Raw genomic sequence first — 22,301 nt, 5'->3', positions numbered from 1 at the left:
ATCACTTGATAATTGCCCTGTTCTGTTCATTTCCTCTGAAGCATCGGGCACCAGCCACTGTTGGAAGACCGGATACTGGACTAGATGGACCATTGGTCTGACCAAGTATGGCTGTTCTTATATGAAACGAACTGGGCAGATGTCAGTCCAGTGTTTGGACAGGTGACCCTGTAAACCAAACGTCATTGCAATTGGCAGTGCTAACTGCCTTTTTATCAATAGTCACAGCAGAAAGACCTTTTTCCCCCGGAGGTGGTTGAGCACCGGCGGTGGTGATGGGAGGGGGTAGGGGTAGGCAAGGTTCCCATGTTGTACTTCTGCAGATACATCGGCTTTAGTCTCCAGACTGTAAATCTGGCATTTAGAGCATTACACAGTGTGTGAGGGGCAAATAGGTTGATAGCCGAGAACCTATGGCAAACAGCAGCCCAGTATTTTTAAACAAAGGGGTCTATTGCCCTGAGAAGAGAGAGCTAGGTCCCTAAGTGGTTGCTAATTCAGATCCATTCGTCTTGCCAGCCCCTCTGGATTGTTGAAAAGGTGTGAATCCAACAATCAGTGATGAGTATTCAGTGTCCGGCTTCTGACTGTGGCTTTTGTTCCCTCTTTGGATGCAGTACTGCCTGAAGCGGCTCTGCAATCATGGTGTCAGTCCTGCCCACAGAAGAGGGCAACGTGGCAGTGGTGGTGCGGGTACGGCCCCAGACTCAGCAGGAGCAGGAAGGGAGTCGACACGCTGTGGTGCAGGTGATCGATGACAGCATGTTGGTGTTTGACCCTGAGGAACCCTGTCTATCGGGAGTTTTTACAGGCTTCCGGGGCCACGATGCCCCCAAGCGGAAGGGCAAGGATCTGAAGTTTGTGTTTGACCAAGTGTTTGGTGAGAGTGCTACACAGGAGGAAGTATTCCAGCACACAACTAAGGAGATCCTGGATGGGGTGCTGAATGGGTACAACTGCTCTGGTAAGGAGCCCTGCTGTGGCATTTTATTTGGCTTCATCCTACAGAGTTAACTGAACACAATGCAGGGTTAAGTATGCAGTGAACGTAGTCAAATGCCATTGCTCAGGGCCTGAGCCGACTGCCTGCAGCGTGTATGAGGGGAATTTTTATCACATCCAGCACTGTAATTTGCAGGGAGCTGCTGCACGTAGAAGAGGCTCTTCCACTCTTTTTCATTCATTTGATTTCCCCCAACAGAGCCACCTTCCCACTGTTTGGTCCACACAATTAAACTTTAATAACTTAGCTTGAGATGGGATCCCAGACTAGACTGGCTCAATAGAGGATCAGGCCTGGTCAGTCCTGTATTCCTGTAGACCAATGGTTCTCAACCAGGGGTCCGTGGCCCCCTGAGGGGCTGCGAGCAGGTTTCAGGGGGGCCACCAAGCAGGGCCAGTGTTAGACTCGCTGGGGCCTGGGGTAGAAAGCCTAAGCCCTGCCATGCAGGGCTGAAGCCTGGGGCCCTGAGCCCCACCGCCCAGGGGCTGAAGCAGAAGCTGAGCACCTTAGCTTCACGGAGGCCCCTTCGGTGTGGGGCCCCTGTGGTGTGGAGTCCCAGGCAATTGTCCGGTTTGCTACCATCTTCTGTTGGACCCACCAAACATGGAGCTCCCCTTTGATATGAAGACATTTAATGCAGTTCTGCAAGTCAGCCATGCTGGTGCAGTAATAAGGAACTAAAAACAGAAGGGAGTTGTCTAGTGGTTAGAGCATGGGACTGGGCATCAGAACTCCTCGGTTCTATTCCTGGCTCTCTTTGGGGTGCGTTGTGAGCAAAGACCTGTGACTGGCTCTCTTTTAACATGCCCTTCTTGTGCAAAATATTTTTGAGATCCTTTAATAAGATGCTGTAGAAGTACAAAGTATTGTTAATGGGGAGAGACTGAAATCACTAGAATACCACGTCCTATTTGGAAGTCAACACTTCGCAATTTTTCAACATCCTTTTAAAAGGGCTCAGGGATGAGCTACAAGAATGAGTCAAGGTCTGGACAATCTGCCTTATAGTGAAAGATTTAGGAAGCTCAGTCTCATGAGTTTATTAAAGAAAAGGTTAGAGGTGACTTGATCATGTCTATAAGTATCTAAATGGGGAGCAGATTTCTGATATTAGATGGCTCTTTAATCTAGCAGACAAAAAGCATAATGAAATCCAGTGGCTGGAAGCTGAAGCTACATAAAAGCAGAGTAGACAATAGGTGCAAATTTCCAGCAATGAGGGTAATTAACCATTGGAATAATTTATCTAGGGATGGGGCTGATTCTCTGTAACTTGAAATCTAAATCAAGATAAGCATCCTTATTTTAAAAAATGTAGACCCTGGCTCAACCCCAGAGGGGGTTATAGGAATTATTGAGTGGAATTCTCTGGCCTATATATAGGAGGACAGATTAGATTATAGTTGGTTTTTCTGGCCTTTGAATTTTTAGTGTGTCTTGTCTTTCTCTTTCCAGTGTTCGCCTATGGTGCAACAGGTGCAGGAAAAACCTACACCATGCTGGGCTCTGAGAAGAGTCCAGGCATCATGTACCTCACCATGGTGGAGCTTTATAAGAGGATTGAGGCAAGGAAGGAGGAGAAAAGCTGCGAGGTGCTCATCTCCTACCAGGAGGTACCCGGGTGTCTGACACTACCCCTTTCCATCTGCTACCACCTTAAAGAAGGTGTGTCAGGGTGCGGTAGTTAGGATTACATGGCTCTATCCCCTCAGGTTCAGTATGGTGCCAGCAAGCTGCTGAGATTCCATAGCACGATGCCACTGACTAGTCCAGCTGTTCCTGGGGTGGGAAAGAAGTTCTGTCTCCATTTTTCCCACTTGCTTTTTGGCATCCTCTCACTGCTCTACAAACACTCCACAGTGACTCTCCTGTGCTTGCCTTAACCATTAGGGAGGGAAATTTTCACTTGTGTAGTCCCTTCTCCTAGGCCGTTACTGAGTCCAACACAGTGTATTGTGTCTACACCCAGCTTCCTTGTTGGAGCAGAATCGATCTAAAATCCCCAGTCTGAACTCTCCGGTCACCTGTAAACAGGGTTTTGTCCCCAGCTCTACAACTGCTTATGTGAACTTGAATACGCTGATTCACTTCTCTGTGCCTCTGTAATATGGCAACACTTCCCTGCATCGCAAGGATGATTTAAGGGGTGTGCGGTTTGTGAGGCTTAGTGCTTCACAAACACTATGAGATTCCTGAATGAAAGGGGCTCTTAGAAGGGCAGTTGCAGTGACATGGGATAAAGTCCTTGTAACCGTCTAAAGCTGTCCTTGGAAATAGGTGCTTGCATATGTGGTGCTGCAGCACTCTTCCTTGATGGAACTTGTGTAAAGCCTTTCCAGAGAATCAGCCCTTCCTCCCTAGGAAGAACTTGTCTGACCTGTTTGAAGTCCACTCTCTTCGCTCCTGTTGTAATCTATGATCCTGTCTATCTCCCTCCATGCAAAGACCTTCCTCTGGCCTCCTGCACCCAGCTTCCTAGGGTCGCTGTTTAGGATGTTTACTCTTGATTCCTTGTTCTAGGTGTACAATGAGCAGATTCATGATCTCCTGGAGCCGAAGGGCCCTCTAGCAATCAGGGAGGACCCAGAGAAAGGGGTAGTGGTACAGGGACTCTCCTTCCATCAGGTACGTATAACGGTATAAGGATTCCCTACAACAACAGAGTGCATGGACTAGGCACAGCTACAGGTCTAACTGGGTTTCAATAAAGGAAAAATAGCAGAGGAGATGTTACATTGCTTGAGCCCTTCCCACTGTTCCTGAAGAGCTGGGTGACTGTGGATCTACAGTGCTTCCTGGGGATAGCCAGGGTTGTGAGATACCTCGCTACCACCCACCCATAGTGTGAGGAAGTCTTGTTTGTTCCTGGCATGGGTCAGTTCGCCAACACCACCAGCCCCTGGCAACGCAAGCTCGGCCTTCCAGGCCTCCACAGGCCCCACTCGCTCTTTAGAAGTTAGCGATAGGCACGCATCAGCCCCCCAGTCCTCCGTGTGTGTCCCTGGAGAAGTCCTGGATGCCCTGGGCACTCACAGAATTTCCAAATCCCTGTTCCCAAAAGACCTGCATACCACAGCTTACTGGTGACACAACTCTGCTTTACATGCAGCACTCGGCTGGGTGAACTAGAGTGCCTGATGTTAAATGAGGATAGTAATGTAATTGCCGGTGTGGAAAGTTGGTGGAATGAGAATGATCAATGGCCCAGGGTAATACCTGGGTACAAAATATACAGGAATGACAGAGTAGGTCATACTGGTGCGGGAGTGGTGCTATATCTGACGGAAGGCATAGTCAAAGTAAACATTTTAAATAAATCAACCTATACCATAGAATCTCTATGGATAGAAATTCCATGCTTGAACAATAAAAGTATAGCAGTAGGAATATCCTACCAGCCACCTAGTGCTTGTGAAATGCTCAGGTAGCTTAGAGGCTACAAACGCAGAAAACACACTACTACTACTACTACTACTACTACTAATGGGGGGGATTTCAACTAGTCTCTCATTGACTGGGTATATCTCCTCAGGATAGGATCCAGAGAGAACATTTCAAGACACCATAAATGATTGCTTCTTGGAGCAGCTAGTTCTGGAACCCACAAGGGGAGGCAATTCTTGATTTAGTCCTAAGTGGGTCACAGGATTTGGTCCAAAAGGTGAATATAGCTGAACTGCTCAGTAACAATGACTATAACTTAATTACATTTAACATCGGTGGGGGGGGGGGGTGTAGGGATGGAGAGAATGCCAAAGAAATGCACCACAGTAACATTTAACTTCAAAAAGGGAAACTACACACAAATGAAGAGGCTAGTTAAATGGAAATTAGAAGGAATAGTTACAAGGGTGAAGTGTCTACAAACTGCACAGAGACTGTTTAAAAACACAGAGGCTCAAACTAAATGTATACCCTCAAATAATAATACCAAAAAAACCCCAGTAAGAGAACCAAAAAAAATCGCCATGGCTACTCAAAGTAAGGGAGCTTTTACAAGCAAAAAGGCATCCTTTAAAAATTGGAAATTGAATCCTAGTGAGGAAAATAGGAGCATAACATCTGGCAAGTCAAGTATAAAGGTATAATTAGGCAGGCAAAGAACAAATTTGAAGAGCTAAAGACACAAAAACTAAGATTAAAACAAAATTAAGTATACTGGAAGCCTGCCACTGTACGATCTAGCTGCAATAGAAAGCACTCAAGGAAGACAAGGCCATTGTGGAGAAGCTAAATGAATTATTTGCATTGTTTTCACTGCAGAGGATGTGAGGGAGGCCCCCACATCCAAGCTATTCATTTTAGGTGACTAATCTGAAGAACTGTCCCAAATTGAGGTGTCAATAGGAGGTGGTTTTGGAACAAATTGAATTGATAAGTGACCAGGACTTACAGAGCATCAGATATTCATCTAAGAGTTCTGAAGGAACTTAACTATGAAATTGCAGAATGACTAAGTGGTATGTAACCTATCCCTTAAATCAGCCTCTGTACCCGATGACTAGAGCGTAGCTAATGTAAGGCTGATTTTTAAAAATGTCTCCAGTGGTGATCCTGGTAACTACAGGCTGGTAAGCCTAACTTCAGTACCAGGAAAACTGGTTGAAACTATAGTAAAGAACAAAATGATGACATGTAGATGAACACTTGGGGAAGAGTCAACACAGCTTGTGTAAAGGGAAACAATACCTCCCCAATCTACTAGAATTGTTTGAGTGTGTCGTCAAGCATGTGGACCAGGGTGATCCAGTGGATAAAGTGTATGTGGACTTTCAGAAAGCCTTTGACAAGGTCCCACACCAAAGGCTCTTAAGCAAACTAAGCAGTGCTGGAATAAGAGGGAAGGTCCTCTCATGGGTCAATAATTGCTTAAAAGATAGGAGACAAAGGGTAAGAATAAGAGTAGGTCAGTTTTTACACTGCAGAGAGGGGAACAGTGGGGTCTGTACTGGGACAAGTGCTGTTCAACATATTCAGAAGTGATTGGGAAAGGGAGTGAACAATGACATGGCAAAGTACGCAGACAAAACAAAATTATTCAATAGTTAAGTCCAAAGCAGACTGTGAGGAGTTAAAGGGATCTCACAAAACTGGATGACTGGGCAACAAAAAGGCAGATGAAATTCAATGTTTAAGTGCAAAGTAATGCACATTGGAAAAAAATAATCCCAACTATACATACAAAACGATGGGGTTTAAATTAGCTATTCCCACTCAAGAAAGAGATCTTGGAATCATTGTGGATAATTCCTTGCTAAATGTTGATTGGCTGTCAAAAAAGCTAAAACAATGTTAGAAACCATGAGGAAAGGGATAGATGATAAAGCAGAAAATATGCCACCTTATAAATCCATGGCAAGGAATCTGTGGCAATTTTGCAATAGAAAAGCTTCAAAAACAGACTCCAACGAGAAACTGCTGAACTTGAATTAATATGCAAATTAGATACCATCAATTTAGGCTTAAATAGAGACTGGGAATGGCTGAGCCATTACACACATTGAATCTATTTCCCCAGGTTAAGTATCCTCACACCTCTTGTCAAACTGTCTGAAATGGGCTATCTTGACTATCATTACAAAAGATTTTTTTCTCCTGCTGTTAATAGCTCATCTTAATTAATTAGCCTCTTAGAGTTGGTAGGGCAACTCCCACCTTTTCATGTTCTCTGTATGTATATTTATCTCCTCTCTATATGTTCCATTCTATGCAGCCGATGAAGTGGGCTGTAGCCCACGAAAGCTTATGCTCAAATAAATTTGTTAGTCTCTAAGGTGCCACAAGTACTCCTGTTCTTTTTGCGGATACAGACTAACACGGCTGCTACTCTGAATCCTGTAAATCCATGGTACACCTATACCTTGCATACTGTGTGCAGGTCTGGTTGCCCCATCTCAAAAAAATATATATTAGAATTGGAAAAGGTACAGACGAGCAACAAAAATGTTTAAGGGTATGAAACAACTTTCATAGGAGGAGAGGTTAAAAAGACTGGGGCCGTTAATATTAGATGACAGATGACTAAGGGGGGCAGGGGAAGTATAATAGAGGTCAATAAAATCATGAATGGTATGAAGAAAGTGAATAGGGAAGTGTTCTTTACCCCTTTACATAACACAACAAGTAGGTGTCACCCAATGAAAATAAGGCAGCAGGTTTAAAACAAGCATAAGGAAATACTTCACACAACCCACAGTCAACCTGTGGAACTTGTTGCTGTGGATGTTGTGAAGGCCAAAAATATAACAATGGTTCAAAAAAGAATTGGGTTCATGAGGGATAGGTTGGCTGTTAGCCAAGATGGTCAGGGATGCAGCCCCATGCTCCGGGTGTTCCTAAACCTCCAAATGCCAGAAGCTGGGACTGGACAGGGAATGGATCACTTGAAATTGCCCTGTTCTGTTTATTCCCTCTGAAGCATTTGGCATTGGCCACCGTCAAAAGGCAGGATACTGGGCTTTGATGGACCATTGGTCTAATGCAGAATGGCCGTTCTTATGTAAAGTTTACTTAATAATAAAGAACAGAAATTCAAATGATAGTAAGCACAAATATTGGAAACAAAGGTATACCTACAAAATAAAATCATAGCACATGTACTAGAGCCTAATCTTAACAAATAAGACATTGTTCTGTCAGACAGAGCAAAAGCTCCCCCAAAACTTCAGCCAGGTCTGGCAGTTGTCTTCTATTTGCAAAACAAGCACACTGTCAGCTTACTTCCTAGGGGAAAGATGCACATTGGGTCTCTATACCTTCAGTTATAGTCCCAGAAATCCATTGTCTGTACTTGGAAATAGGATAACTCACGATGCTTGTGTTTTCCTGTCTAATCTCCCCTAGAGCCTTTGCAATCCCTTGATTAGCATTTTGCTCAGATTGCAAATAGGCTTTCATTGTGAAGTACACAATACTCAATTTGCACATAGACTGAAAGATAAATATCTCTGGCCTGAAAGAAACTTTTTTCTCATTGGTGACCAACCCCAAGTCAAAGACCTTAAGAACATTATGTTCAGTGTATTTACATAACTCTGTACTGATTAGCCATAGATTCACTTCACAATGGCTGTGAGAACAGGCAGGATTCAGCAGAGACCTTACATGACACCCTTTGGCAAACTAGTATGTAGATATCACACCTAGGGGTTCGTGGCTTGTTCAGGGTAAGCCCCTGGCGGGCCGTGAGACACTTTGTTTACCTGAGCATCTGCAGGTATGGCAGCTCCCAGTGGCTGCAGTTCATCGTTCCTGGCCAGTGGGAGCTGAGGGAAATGGTGGCGTGGCCCGCACTGCTTCCCGCAGCTCCCATTGGCCGGGAACGGCGAACTGCGGCCATTGGGAGCTGCGAGTGGCCGTACCTGCAGACGCTCAGGTAAACGAAGTGTCTCGTGGCCCGCCCGGGGCTTACCCTGAACAAGCAGTGAACCAAATTTGGGAACCCCTGCTGTAACTCTTGTGTTACCTGTACCTCTGCCAGTTGGCACCAAGAGGTCCCTGGCTCCCAGCGTCGTGCTAAGACACTTGGTTCAGGAGATCCATAATGGGATATGGAGTCCCATTCACACAGGACATGTGTTTGACCCCAGCTCAGCTGAAGAGTAATTGGCCACCATTGCCATCTGATGGCAGTTATGTGTGAAATGTGATTGGTCTGAGTCTAGTTTCAGTGGACAGTAATCTGTATCACAATTGATCTCATTGGCACTCTCATCAGAGTGCCAACGATTGAATGAGCCATGGAGAGTCTGCACCGTCACAGAGATGATCCCTCAAGGTGAGAGCTGAGGCACCTTGGCAGGGTAGCATGGGGGAAGCTTGTCCTGATTTTGCCCATTCTTTGGATAAACAGGGCTTCAGTCTCAAGGGAGATTAATGTGGCATCTTTTCCCAGCCCTATGCTCACCTTCCCCACAAAGGTTTGTATGCACCTACTAGTGCATTGGTTGATATGCTTACCAGTCCCTTGGGAGGGGGAAGGCATAGCTTCCCCATATGGGTGAGAGCTGCAAAGACCTCCCATTTGAAGCACTGTATGGTACTAACCCTTCTGTTTCTTTCCAGCCAAAATCAGCAGAGCAGCTCCTGGAGATGCTAGCAAGTGGGAACAGAAACCGCACACAGCACCCCACAGATGCCAATGCTACTTCCTCACGCTCACACGCGGTCTTCCAGGCAAGTGGCAGCAGCAACACCTACTAGGATGTTATCAGGGCTCTTATCTTCAGGAGCCAAATGAAGAAACCGAAAGAAAGCTCCTGCAGTCTTGGAATGCAGGGTCTCCAGTTATTACTTCTGTTCAGTATGTGAAGCAGGAGGATTACGTCTTCCTCTGAAGAATCTGGCAATAGCTACTGTCAGACAGGATACTGGGCTGGACCATTGGTTTGTTCTTGCAACTAGAGCTGACATACTGGGTCATCCACTTACTCTCTGTCCTGCCAGGGTAGGGTTCTCCTGCAGTGCGTCCAGTGTAGTTTTAAATGTCCCAAGTTCTGGGACTCCCCCTTCCCCCCCATTCCCTTGGGAGACTCTTCCATTCTCTACTAGATTTCACTGTTAAGATGCTTTTCTTAATACTTGGCCTAAATGTTCCCTTTGTTTGTTTGGTTTTGTTTTATCCCTGTACCCCTGTGTACTGCAATGAACAACTAGCCTCCTTCCTTGGTGGCCTATTTGCAGGTTTTTCTCCCCACCTTCCCTTAGACTCCCTTTACATACTGAGCTCTCAGTCTTTCCTTGGAAAGCAGTCCCTGCAGCCTACGATCACTTGCTACTCTTCCCTGAAAACCTTCCAATTTCTCTTCATAGTGGTGTGCCCAGAATGGAAAAAATGAGTAACTCCAGGACTGTACAAAGAGACTATGATCTCTCTGACTGCAGACTCCTCTCTAACTTGCTATCATTCGCCCCAGCTCTCACCACTCCTGTTTCCCAAGTTTTCTCTCCACACGAAGCGTAGGTGTTTGGGATGATTTTTCCTTAGATGGATTAGCTGCATTTTCAAGGTTGAATCTGCTGTTGTGCTGCACCTAGGACACCGACTAGCCAGTTTCAGTCCAGGTTAGGGCACTTTGCCAGGAGGCAGGTTTAGTCGTTAGGGCCTGGACTCCCAGCTGGCCACACTGGAAAACCCTCCTGTAACGAACGGAGTCAGCACCCACCTCTCGCGAGCACCCACTCTGGTTGGGTGTGTCTGTGGTCTTTAAACTAGTCTAGCCCTGGTATGGGGCTGTATCCCCAGGGCTTCCTCCCTGGAGATACTATCTTCCTGCAGCCCTCCCCAGGCTCAGTCCCTACTCAGTGCCCATAGCCAGCCAGGAGCTCCTTCATTGCTTCTCCAGTCCCTGCTAGCAAACTGGCTTTGGCTCAGTCCTAGCAGCCAGCCAGGAGCCTCTTGCTCCCCCAGTCCCTGCCCACACTGAGCTGTCCGTGACCCTGCTGCTCTTCCAGGCAGCCAGGCATGTAGTCCTTTCTTCTCCAGCTCCAAGCAGCAATTGCCCTGTCTCTGGCGCTGTAGCTCCTTTTTATAGAGTTCACTCTAGCCTACTTGGAGGACCTCTCCACTGCTCCTTACCTGGGACGAGTGTGGCAGGACCCTGAGGCCTCCACCAGGGGGCCTCCGGCCTAGTCCACCCCATCACACCTCCTCTCCTACTGGTGGCTTCTGCCTTTCACTTAGGCTGGCAACTAATCATGTGGGAGGAGAGGAACTGGCTCAGAGTGGCTCTGTGCAGGGAAGCGGGGCTGATTGTTGGTCCTGCTCCTTAAGAACGTAAGAAGGACCACACTGGGTCAAACCAACTGTCCATCTAGCCCAGTTTCTTGTCTCTGACAGTGGCCAGTGCCAGATACTTCAGAGGAGATGAATGGAACAGGGAAATTATCTAGTCATCCATCCATCCCCTGTTGTCCAGCCCCAGCTTCTGGCAGCTGGAGGCTTAAGGACACCCAGAGTATGGGGTTGCGCCCCTGACCATCTTGGCTAATAGCCATTGATAGGCCTGTCCTCCAGGAACTTCTCTAGTTCTTTTTTGAACCCAGTTATACTTTTGGTCTTCACAACATCCACAGCAATGAGTTTCACAAGTTGACTGTGCGTTGTGTGAAGAAGTACTTCCTTGTGTTTGTTTTAAACCCGTTGCCTGTTAATTTTACCGGCTGGTCCCCTAGTGCTTGTGTTCTGTGAAGGGGGTAAATAACCCTTTCCTATTCACTTTCCCCACACCATTTATGATGATATAGTGTGACAGATTTTTGTTACCAATCTGCCTGAGGCATCAGGTGATTAGGCTGAGGCCACAGGATTTTTAGGGGAGGAGATGACGAAACACACCAAGTGTTTAAGTTTTGAAGCTTTATTAATAAAATAACAGCGGAGAGTGAGGGGTGGAAGGAAGAAAGCGTTAGTGCCCCAAGCCCTAACCCACTTTCATACTCGCACACGCTTTACCCGAGGCTGGCCAAGCCTGGGTGCAACGTAAGAAGAAGAGGGGGAAGGATGGATGGGAGTTCTGTTCTGGGCACAGGTTGTCCGGGGTCCGCTGCGATCTCCAACTTGCTTTGGCTTTCGGGAGGGTTTTAAGTCCTGGGTTTTTTTGGGGGTGTTTTTTGTCCAGGGCCCTCTGTTTCTGGTGCTTTTTGTACCAGTCCATACTGGCTCGCTGTGGCCCCTTTGGCTTCCCAAAACATTCCAGCTCCAGAGACTTTGTTTTCCCCCCTGTTGGCCTTCGCCATCTCATTTGCTTTCACTGGTTTTACTGCTAGTTTTGCAGCCCTGCTCAGCTCTGTTTTTCTCTTTTTACGGCTAGACAGCTGCAGATTTCTCGTCGCACCCATGACCTTGGACCGGGGCCAGCGTTTTCTTTTTACACAGAGCTAGCTAAAGTGTCAAGTTAACCCGTTCTTTGCTCTTTTCCTTCTCCCCCCTCTGGCCTCTCGGACCTGCAAAGGAATTTTCCATTCCACACTTACTCACACCTTTGATCCTTTCCAAAATGTGTTAGCAATATACAATGCTGATCTGCCTCCCCTAGGGGACCCCTTGAGGGAGGGGGCCATTGGGGTGTGACAATAGACCTCTGTAATGCCACCCTTTATTTATCTATCGGGGGTAGCCATGTTAGTCTGTATCCATAAAAACAACGAAGACTAACAGATTTATTTGGGCATAAGCTTTTGTGGATAAAAAACCCACTTCTTCAGATGCATGGAGTGAAAATTACAGATGCAGGCATTCTTTATGTATCTAGCTTCTAAACTGAACAGTCCCTGTCTTTTAATCTCTCCTAATATGGGAGCTGTTCCATCACTCTTCTCTGCACTTTTTCCAATTCTAATATCTTTTTTGAGATGAGGCAATCAGAACTGCCCACAGGATTCAAGATGTGGGCATACCATGGATTTATATAGCAGCACTATGATATTTTCTGTCATATTATCTATCCCTTTCCTAAGGTTCCTAACATTTTGTTAGCTTTTTTTGACTGCCACTGCACGTTGAGCAGATGTTTTCAGAGAACTATCAGATGACTCCAAGATCTGTTGCTTGAGCAGTAACAGTTAATTTAGAACCCATCATTTTGTATGTATAGTTGGGATTATTTTCATCAATGTGCATTACTTGATTGTTATCAACACTGAATTTTCATTTGCCATTTTGTCACCCAGTCACACAGTTTAGTGAAATCTCTTTGTAACTCTTCACGATCATCTCTGGATTTATCTTGAGTAATTTTGCATCATCTTCAGATTTTGCCACATCACTGTTTCCATATCATTTATGAATATGTTGAACAGCACAGATCCTTTGGGGGCCCCCACTATTTACCTCTCTCTATTGGGAAAACTGGCCATTTATTCCTACCCTTTGTTTCCTATCTTTTAACCAATTATTGATCCATGAGAGGATCTTCCCTCTTATCTCAGGACTGCTTAGTTTGCTTAAGAGCCTTTGGTGCGGGACCTTGTCAAAGGCTTTCTGAAAGTTCAGGTACACTATATCCACTGGTCACTCTTGTCCACATCCTGAAGTTAGGTTTAGTGGCCTGTAATTGTCAGGATTGCTGCTGGAGCCTCTTTTAAAATCCGGCATCACATTAGCTACTCTCCAGTCATGTGGTACAGAGGCTGATTTAAGTGATAGGTTACATACCACAGTTAGTAGTTTTGCAATTTCATATTTAAGTTCCTTCAGAACTCTTGGATGGATACCATCTGGTCCTGGTGACTTCTACTCTTTAATTTCTCAATTTGTTCCAAAATCCCCTCTATCGACACCTCAATCTGGAACAATTCCTCAGATTTGTCACCTAAAAAGAATGGCTCGGATGTAGGGAATCTCCCACACCTCCTTTGCAGTGAAGACCAATGCAAAGAATTGCTTTAGTTTCTCCACAACACCCTGGTCTTCCTTAGCGCCTTGATCGTTCAGTGGCGCTACTGACTGTTTGGCAGGCTTCCTGCTTCTGATATACTTCAAAAGTAACAGCAATTTTTTTTCTGTGTCATTAGCTAGTTGCTCTTCAAATTCTTTCTTGGCCTGCCCTAACCCTTGACCTGGCAGAGTTTATGCTCCTTTCTGTTTTCCACACTAGGATTTGACTTCTAATTTTTAAAGGATGCCTTTTTGCCTCTAACCACCTCTTTTACTCTGCTCTTAAGCCATGGTGGCATATTTTTGGTCCTCTTACTGTTTTTTTGGTTTGTTTTTGTTTTTAATTTGGGATATACATTTAATATGACCCTCTATTATTGTGCTTTTAAATAGTCTCCATGCTCTTTGCAGGCATGTGAGTTGTGACTGTTCCTTTTAATTTCCATTTAACTAGCTTCCTTATTTTTGTGCAGTTCCTGTGGTGGGTTTCTTTGGCATTTTCATCCCACAAGCATGTTACATTTAATTACATTAAATTAAACCACTATTATTGAGCGGTTCAGCTATATCCACCACTTGGACCAGATCCTGTGCTCCACTTAGGACTAAATCAAGATTTGTCTCCCCCATTGTGGGTTCCAGGACAAACTGCTACAAGAAGCAGTCGTTTTATGTGCCTAGAAGTTTTATCTCGGCATCCCTTCCTGAAGTGACATACCCAGTTAATATCAAGATAGTTGAAATCCCCGGTTATTATTGTATTTTCTGCCTTTGTAGCCTCTCTAGTCTCCCTGAGCAATTCACAATCATGGTCACCATCCTCGTCAGGTAGTGGGTAGGATATTCCTACTACTATATTCTCCTTTAACCCATGTAAGGCTGCTGGCCCACTGGGACAGCCACTGCTTGGAGAGAGAGAGAGAGAGAGCTAGTGAGGTGAGGAGGGGGAGAGTAGTTGAGGCTTTGTGTGGGGATGAGAGGGAGAGAGTAGTTGAGAACAGGGTTTGCTTCAGATCATTAGAACAGTCACACTGGATCAGACCAGTGATCCACTTAGCCCAGTGTCCTGTCTTTCAACTGGTGCCAGATGCTTCAGAGGGAATGATCAGAACAGGACAGTTTATCAAGTGATCCATCCCCTGTTGTCCAGTCCCAGCTCCTAGCAGGCAGAGGTTTAAGGACACCCAGAGCATGGAGTTGTGTCCCTGACCATCTTGGCTAACAAGCATTGATGGACCTGTCCTCCATGACCTTATCTCATTTTTTTTAACCCTGTTATAGTATATAAAGTATCTATAAACTCCCTTAATGGGTCAGAGCCCCACAAATCTCATTTCTTATGGGCAACAAATGGCAATGACTTTCAGTCACTCACGGAGCCAGAGATGAAGCTGGCCTAGAAATGAGAAGCCGTGTGTTTGCAACCCTGGCTGAGCTCCCCCTTGTGGACACTCACTAGGTTGCTTTTTGGATGCAACTACTAGATCCCACATGCTCTTAGGGTGTTTGGGTCTGGACAGAGTCTAGTCACTGTCTCAAGGTCTGGGCTTCCAGGCACACTTTCAGGATGCAGATCCTCTATCTAGCACCCCTTCCTGAGATACGCGATTCTGCAATCCAACTACTGCTGGCCTCCCCTGTAGCAAATGCATGCTCCCCAAAGTTCCTCCGAAGCAATGGACCCTCTGGATTGCTATTTCACCCTTGGAGACTACATGACCATTAAAACAAGGGCCGCATAGACTCAACAAAGGAATTTCTCAACCAGTCATTCTTCACTGATAGACAAAGCACAAGATAGATACAAATCTACAGAATATCACAAACATCTGCACATCAAACCTTCCTTCCAGCGTCCTCACCACTCTGCGAGCCCTTTGGGGGTTGGTCAGTCCTTCCAGTGTCCCAGGACCCTCCTCTCCTCCTGCACAGCCTTGTTATCTTGTTCTGGTCAGTCAGAGAGCCCTTGGTAAGAGCAGGACTTGTCCTTTTATACAGTTCCAGTCCCCTCTGGCAGCAGTGCCGTAGCCAGGTGGAGGGAACAGGGGGAGCGATACAAAAAAAAAGGCGCCCCCGCTGCAGCGCTTTTACTCACCCGGCGGCGCTCCGGGTCTTCGGCGGCACTGAAGGACCTGCCGCCGAAGACCCGGAGCGAGTGACGGTCCCGCCGCCGAAGACCCGGAGCCCCGCCGGGTGAGTAAAATAAAAGCGCCGCAGCGGGTGGCCCTGGGTGAGTACAAAGGCGCCAAGAAATTGACCAGGCGCCACTTGTGCTCAGTGGGGGAGCGGCCGCTGCCCCGCTCCCCCCCAGCTACGCTGCTGTCTGTCAGGTGCCCCTGCCCCCCAGTCAACTTCAAGTCCCTTGTCCGGTGTGTCATTGCTTGGTGACAGCCCATCTACAGTTCAGACTGGTGACACTGGTCCCCCTGATAAGCCCACCACCCAAGGGACAGCTTATTGTTCTAGGACACTCCCATTTGAATGGAAGACCATCCAGGTTAGTGACTCTTGATTGCTCTCTTGTTAACCCGCCGCTAGTAGGCAAGGTTTCTGCTCATACCTTCTAGATATCCCGGCCCAATATGATGGAGGGTAAAAGGCAAAAGCGAAGGTGCAGTACAAGTTACAATCAAAATGGAGTTTGCAGACTGATACAGACATACACATGCTAACCTGTCATATCCTGTATCCATTACAAGTTCTCCTCCCACAACCTGAGACCAATCAGAGTTGGCCTTATGGCCTGCGAGATCCTAGAACTGAGTGTGGGGAACACTGGGCAGTGTTTTCTCTCCTCTAGACCCTCAGTAGCGGGAAGATAGTTGACCTGTAGCTTGGCAAGGTGGCACTGTAGATCAGTGAGTGGAGAGGAAACACATGCTCTTGCTTTCATTGCTTGTGATGATGGCTAGTCCTGCAGTGAATCCTTTGAGTGGTGGCCTTATGAGACCCCAGGAGAGTTCATATTCAGTTCTCTGCTGTCCCCTTCGATAAGACATTGCCTGCTGACTGGGCTGAGCAGGTCTTGAGGCCTTGCCTTATCTTTCCTCACTATCTTTATCTTTTCTTCCTGTCCTCGCAGATCTATGTGAAGCAGCAGGACCGTGTCGTTGGCATCACTCAGGACCTGCAGGTGGCCAAGATGAGCCTGATTGACCTGGCAGGCTCGGAGCGAGCATCAACCACCAACACAAAGGGAGAGCGGCTCCGAGAGGGTGCCAACATCAACCGTTCACTGCTGGCCCTGATTAATGTCATCAACGCCCTGGCTGATGCAAAGGTAATGCCCCTGATCCACCCTTCCACAATACACCCTCCTCGGAAAACCACCTTGCATTCTTGCAGTACAAAGGGCAGGGGTTAAAAGGACACTTGACATAAGGTATTTCCTTGTCTGACAAACCTAAGGAACTCTCTGCTGCAGGATATTGACACATCTAGCTCAGGAAGACTTCATAGGATTAGGAATAGTCTCTGACATTAACTGTGGTAAAATAGGACTGGACCAACTGCCTCTTCGGGCACTTGCTTCCTAGCCTGGGTTTATGGGAATGAGTCTGAGCATTAGGATATTAGCATGCCAGGATTCTTAGAGATACCTGACAACTGAGGTGAGTCCCCTGATGTCTCCGAACAGAGCAGGAAGTCCCACATCCCGTACAGGGACAGTAAGCTCACACGCCTGCTGAAGGACTCTCTTGGGGGCAACTGCCGGACCATCATGATTGCTGCCATCAGCCCATCTGCACTCGCATATGAGGACACCTACAACACGCTCAAGTATGCCAATCGGGCCAAGGAGATCAAACTGTCGGTGGGTCCCGCACATCTGTGTACAGACCTCTCTTTGTACGGTGCCACTGTGTTGAGAGGCTGTTGGCAAGTGGGCTGGGGCAAAAGCTGGCTCCGTGAGCACTACCGTAGTGCCTCTGGATAATTAAAGGGGTCTTAGTGCAGTTAATCCACTGGTAGACATTCATTTAGATCTCTGAACTGTCTAGTCCTCGTATCTGTGCCTGCTCTGGGGACAAGCACAGCTAGAGTTGCTGATGGTGACGCAGCTCAGTCTGGAGGAGATGTGAGCATTGGCTAAAGCCAAGCGTCACTTCATGGGCGGGCATTAGTGACCATGAAAGGGAGCTTCTCCCTTCAGAATTGTCCCTTAGAGGTGTTCCCTGCATCCCAGGGGTATCCCAGCAGCTCTGCTTAAACGAACCCATAGAGTGACTGGGACTCAGCAACAGGACTCACTGGCCTCTCAGTTCTCTCCACAGGGCCAGGGCTATTCCACCTCTGTTCCTTTAACCCTCTCTCCTCCTTCCCCGCCCCCTTTCCACCCTGCAGCTGAAGAGTAACGTGCTCAGCCTGGACTGCCACATCACTAAGTACGCAGCTATCTGTGAGCAGCTGAAAGCAGAGGTGAGATGCCTTACAGGGGGCTGGTGAGCAGTTCTGTCTGTAGCCCTTGTCAGAGACCAGCACTACTCTGGGACTGTAAGTACCAGGAGTTCTGTGATAGGCTCGTGGTATTGGCTGTGCTGCCGGAGAACTGCTTAGCCCAGTCAGTGGGCAGTGTCTTACGTTAAGGAAGAGCAGAGGACTGGAATGGACTCTTCTGGGGCTGCTATGAGAGCGCTGCTGCTGGACAGATCCAGGGGCCCAGGTATTCTGGGATCCTGCAGCACTTGCTCCAGGACCCAGTAATGAATCACTCTCTGCCTTGTTTGTGAAGAGAGGTGAATGGCGTGTAACTGCAGTAGCCCTCCCTGCCTGAATCTGCAGCAGGACAGCCAGAAACAATGGCACTGAAGTGTGAACTGCCCTATTGATCCCCAAAGCTCCTAGTGTCCCCAGCCAGCTGCCAGAATCTCCACATTCCCCCTGACCTCTTCTACAAGGCAAATGGTCAATAAACCTGCAACACATTGAAAAATATTGGGGCAAAGTAAGACTGTATGTCTTACAACTGAGTGTGCCAATCTCAGGTCAGACTGTCAGAAAACTAGTGGTGTGTTCTGTAATTAGATTTCACGAAGCCAGTAACAAATGTGTGCTGCTGGATCACTCTACCAGTCTTACCACAGAATCATAGACTACCAGGGTTGGAAGGGACCTCAGGAGATCATCTAGTCCCACCCCCTGCTCAAAGCAGGACCAATCCCCAACTAAATCATCCTAGCCAGGGCTTTGTCAAGCCGGGCCTTAAAAACCTCTAAAGGAAGGAGATTCCACCACCTCCCTAGGTAACCCATTCCAGTGCTTCACCACCCTCCTAGGGAAATAGTTTTTCCTAATATCCAACCTAAACTTCCCCCACTGCAACTTGAGACCATTACTCCTTGTTCTGTCATCTGCCACCACTGAGAACAGTCTAGATCCATCCTCTTTGGAACCCCCTTTCAGGTAGTTGAAAGCAGCTATCAAATGCCCCCTCATTCTTCTCTTCTGCAAACTAAACAATCCCAGTTCCCTCAGCCTCTCCTCATAAGTCATGTGCTCCAGACCCCTAATCATTTTTGTTGCCCTCTGCTGGACTCTTTCCAATTTTTCCACATCCTTCTTGTAGTGTGGGGCCCAAAACTGGACACAGTACTCCAGATAAGGCCTCACCAATGTCGAATAGAGGGGAATGATCACGTCCCTTGATCTGCTGGCAATGCTCCTGCTTATACAGCCCAAAATGCCGTTAGCCTTCTTGGCAACAAGGGCACACTGTTGACTCATATCCAGCTTCTTGTCCACTGTAACCCCTAGGTCCTTTTCTGCAGAACTGCTGCCTGGCCATTGGTCCCTAGTCTGTAGCAGTGCATGGGATTCTTCTGTCCTAAGTGCAGGACTCTGCACTTGCCCTTGTTGAACCTCATTAGATTTTATTTGGCCCAATCCCCTAATTTGTCTAGCTCCCTCTGTATCCTATCCCTACCCTCCAGCATATCTACCACTCCTCCCAGTTTAGTGTTATCTGCAAACTTGCTGAGAGTGCAGTCCACGCCATCCTCCAAGTCCAGATCATTAATGAAGATATTGAACAAAACCGGCCCCAGGACCGACCCTTGGGGCACTCCGCTTGGCCTTCTGCCATGGAGCCACAGACAGTCCCCTTAGGCTCTCCAGCCCCCCTTTACCATCCAGACAAACTGAACTTTGTGATGAAAGGTTATTAACACCAACATCACCTCATATTGGGTTACTCCCAACCCCAAGGGGTCGGTTACTTACCCCAGGTCAATGGATACTCGATCTCACACCAAAGACCACTCTGACAGCCAGTTTCTCTAGTAAACTAACAAAAGCTTTATTAGCTAAGAAAAAGCAATGGACGTTATTGAGAGGTTAAAGCAGGTAAAAGGCATTCACAGGGAGTCGAAGTTTGTAATTCCAATATGATCGCAGAGATGTAGTGAGCTGCTAGATTTCAATAAGTCTCTCAGCATTACCCAGAATAACTGTGGGGATCTCTGCCCACTTGTTCAATAGTCCACCCTATTAGAATCCAAACCAGTTCAAAGATGCAGAATCATTCCCTTGAACCAGTCTTGATAGATTCTTGCTCACAGAAAATTAGCTGTGTATCTATTGCTGAACTCAACGACTCTTGCTCTGAAGTTCCCCTTCTCCTTTTTGCATTCCCAAGCAATGTAGCTGCAGTGACCTACAGAATGCAATTGCCGGCCGTTCCATTCGAATAGGGATAGAGAAGTGAAAACAATACAAGTATCCTTCATTAATTTTCATGCAGTTTACACACCACGTAAATTCTCACTAACATACACTTCTGATCTAGGGTTAATTACGTACGGGGTTGACATAATGTAATGCAATAGTAAACAACAGGTTATAGGTAAGTGAAGACAATAACATCAGCATTTTGCTAGTTTTCATGAATTTAGAGCAAATGTAATTAGGGGGCATATGCCATGTAAATGCAATGTGATAACATCCCCCTTTGTGAATTGGCTTGAACACACAATGTCCTTTTAGCATTTCTTTGCTATCCCCACACCAGTGAATTGCCCGGTTGCTCCAGCCGGAGCTGGCAATCTGCTAGACAGATCACAGCACTGACAAATGTCGGGACAGAGTAAGACTGAACTGAATGTCAAACCAACACAGGGGGCTAGTGCAGTGGCTGGATTCTGGTAACTACCTCCTTGGAACACTTGGACCTGAAGGTGCTGCACAGTCTGATACAAGTGAGCCACAGAATCCAGGGGGGTTGGCAGACTGCTTGGGGGAAGAAGGGGAATAAAGGGCAGGTACCTGGCTGCTCCCCAAGGACTCCAAGTGTCATGGGTGGGGGCTGGGGAGGGGTCTCCTGGAAATGCATTGAACTTCTCCTGACTGCAGTTTCTGTAGTGGAGTATGACTACCGGCTCATGAGCAAGTGGCAGACATGCTTGGGGACTGTTATGTGGTGTCTCTTGCTGCTTAGGGGCTCAAGCGAAGGAGGAACACAGCAAGTCCTCAGCGTCAAGGTCTCTCCTGCAGTGCGTAGGCTGCTGCTCTCAGAAGGGAGGTGTAGTTTTGTGGAGTTGCCAGCGAATGCCATGAATGGATGGGGAAATTGGATCTAAATGGGTGGAATTTCCCTTGCAGGTGGCAACTCTGCGAGAGAAGCTCCAAGCTTACGAGAGAAACACCCAGGATCCAGACCACCAGGTTCCAGCTCCTCAGGCACAGTCTACCCCTTGGCAGGTGGAGCTGCTCAGGTACGTTTCGTTGATCATCAACATCTTGTCCTTCCGGGAGCCTGAACAGTGCTGAATGCTACGTCCTATCCCCCAGGCTTCCCCATCAAGGATTTTTAGGGTTCTTTTTACTCTTGATTGGATCCCAAAGAATGTGTCTGAAAGCAGAGCTGATTGGAATGCAGCCACGCCTGTTGACTTGCTAAGCACATGGTCATGTCAGTCATACACTCCTGCGTATGACGAAGCCCTAGTCTGCCCACCAGTGCTTCCCAAAGCCCAGATGGGCAGAGTGACTCACTGACAAGTGAGAGGGAAGGTGGTCCATGAAGGCCTTTTGACAGACTAAGCACAGGACTAGACTTGCAAAATCTGACTGTAAAATAACGGTCTCCATGAGGGTCTCTGAGCTCCCCAGAGACGCCTGTGAGTGGTGGCAGAAAACACGGCAGCTTTTCACCCAAATCTGCTCTGGCAACTGCTCCTAAAGAGCTTGTCTCCGTGTTGTTATGGCTGCTTCTTCCTCTGCATTGCTACAGGTCAGCAGAGGCTGCACAGGAGGTGTCTCCAGATCATGAAGTCCCTGATAAGGGTAACCAGGAAATGGTGATACAGCAGCAGGAGCGGAAAGTGAGACCCCCCTTTCAGCAACAGGACCTGGGAGCAGTGGAACAGGTGAGAGAAGGGGCTGGTTGGCAGAGGAGCGCTCAGGCAGGTCTGGAGACTTGGCGAGAATGAGACAGCTGCAGGGTATGGGGAAGTGCAGGATAGGTGGTGAGACACTGACGAGGAATAGCAGGGCTCTGGCAATAACTATGGTGGGGGTGAGCAGCAAGGGAGTAGAGAAGCTGGGAATTTTGGCCTTGGAAGATGAGCATTATCATGGGGAAGGATAAGAGACGGCTCCAAAGCTGTGCTCAGCCCCAAAGGGTCATGGCTCTATAGAACACCTCGCTGATGGCCATTCACCTTGTTCTGAGCTCTCCAGTGCATACTGCAGTACAAGGTCTCGAGCTCAATGGACGTGTGATGTGCAGTGCAGCCCACTAGTCTCTCATGCTGCTTGGTTCTGTTGTAAAGTACTAGGACAGCCCCATCTACACGACACACGTTACTGTCTGGGGGGCCAGTTACAGCGTGTGCTGAAGCTGTGTCCTCTGCTCTCTAGTAAACTCTCTCCTCCATTAAACCTGCGCCAGGTGAGAGTGGCAGGAGCTGGCAAAACTGAGCAAAA

At 47.4% G+C, this 22,301-nt stretch overlaps 1 protein-coding gene across 1 annotated transcript in view; it reads left to right on the top strand.

The window, feature by feature from the left end:
- The first annotated feature begins 642 nt into the window (after positions 1–642).
- The window catches only part of KIF18B (kinesin family member 18B), a 29,079-nt gene continuing 7,420 nt past the window's right edge, over positions 643–22,301 (top strand). The window contains exons 1-9 of the mRNA XM_065422708.1: positions 643–964; positions 2,459–2,616; positions 3,524–3,628; positions 9,068–9,178; positions 16,462–16,659; positions 17,017–17,193; positions 17,724–17,798; positions 20,976–21,088; positions 21,607–21,742. Of these exons, the coding sequence (XP_065278780.1) occupies positions 643–964; positions 2,459–2,616; positions 3,524–3,628; positions 9,068–9,178; positions 16,462–16,659; positions 17,017–17,193; positions 17,724–17,798; positions 20,976–21,088; positions 21,607–21,742 (1,395 nt within the window). The remainder of the gene's footprint in view (positions 965–2,458; positions 2,617–3,523; positions 3,629–9,067; positions 9,179–16,461; positions 16,660–17,016; positions 17,194–17,723; positions 17,799–20,975; positions 21,089–21,606; positions 21,743–22,301) is intronic.

The sequence above is a fragment of the Emys orbicularis genome, chromosome 25, assembly GCF_028017835.1.
Source record: "Emys orbicularis isolate rEmyOrb1 chromosome 25, rEmyOrb1.hap1, whole genome shotgun sequence".
Classification (NCBI taxonomy): Eukaryota; Metazoa; Chordata; order Testudines; family Emydidae; genus Emys; species Emys orbicularis.
This window is presented reverse-complemented; position numbering and strand designations above follow the sequence as displayed.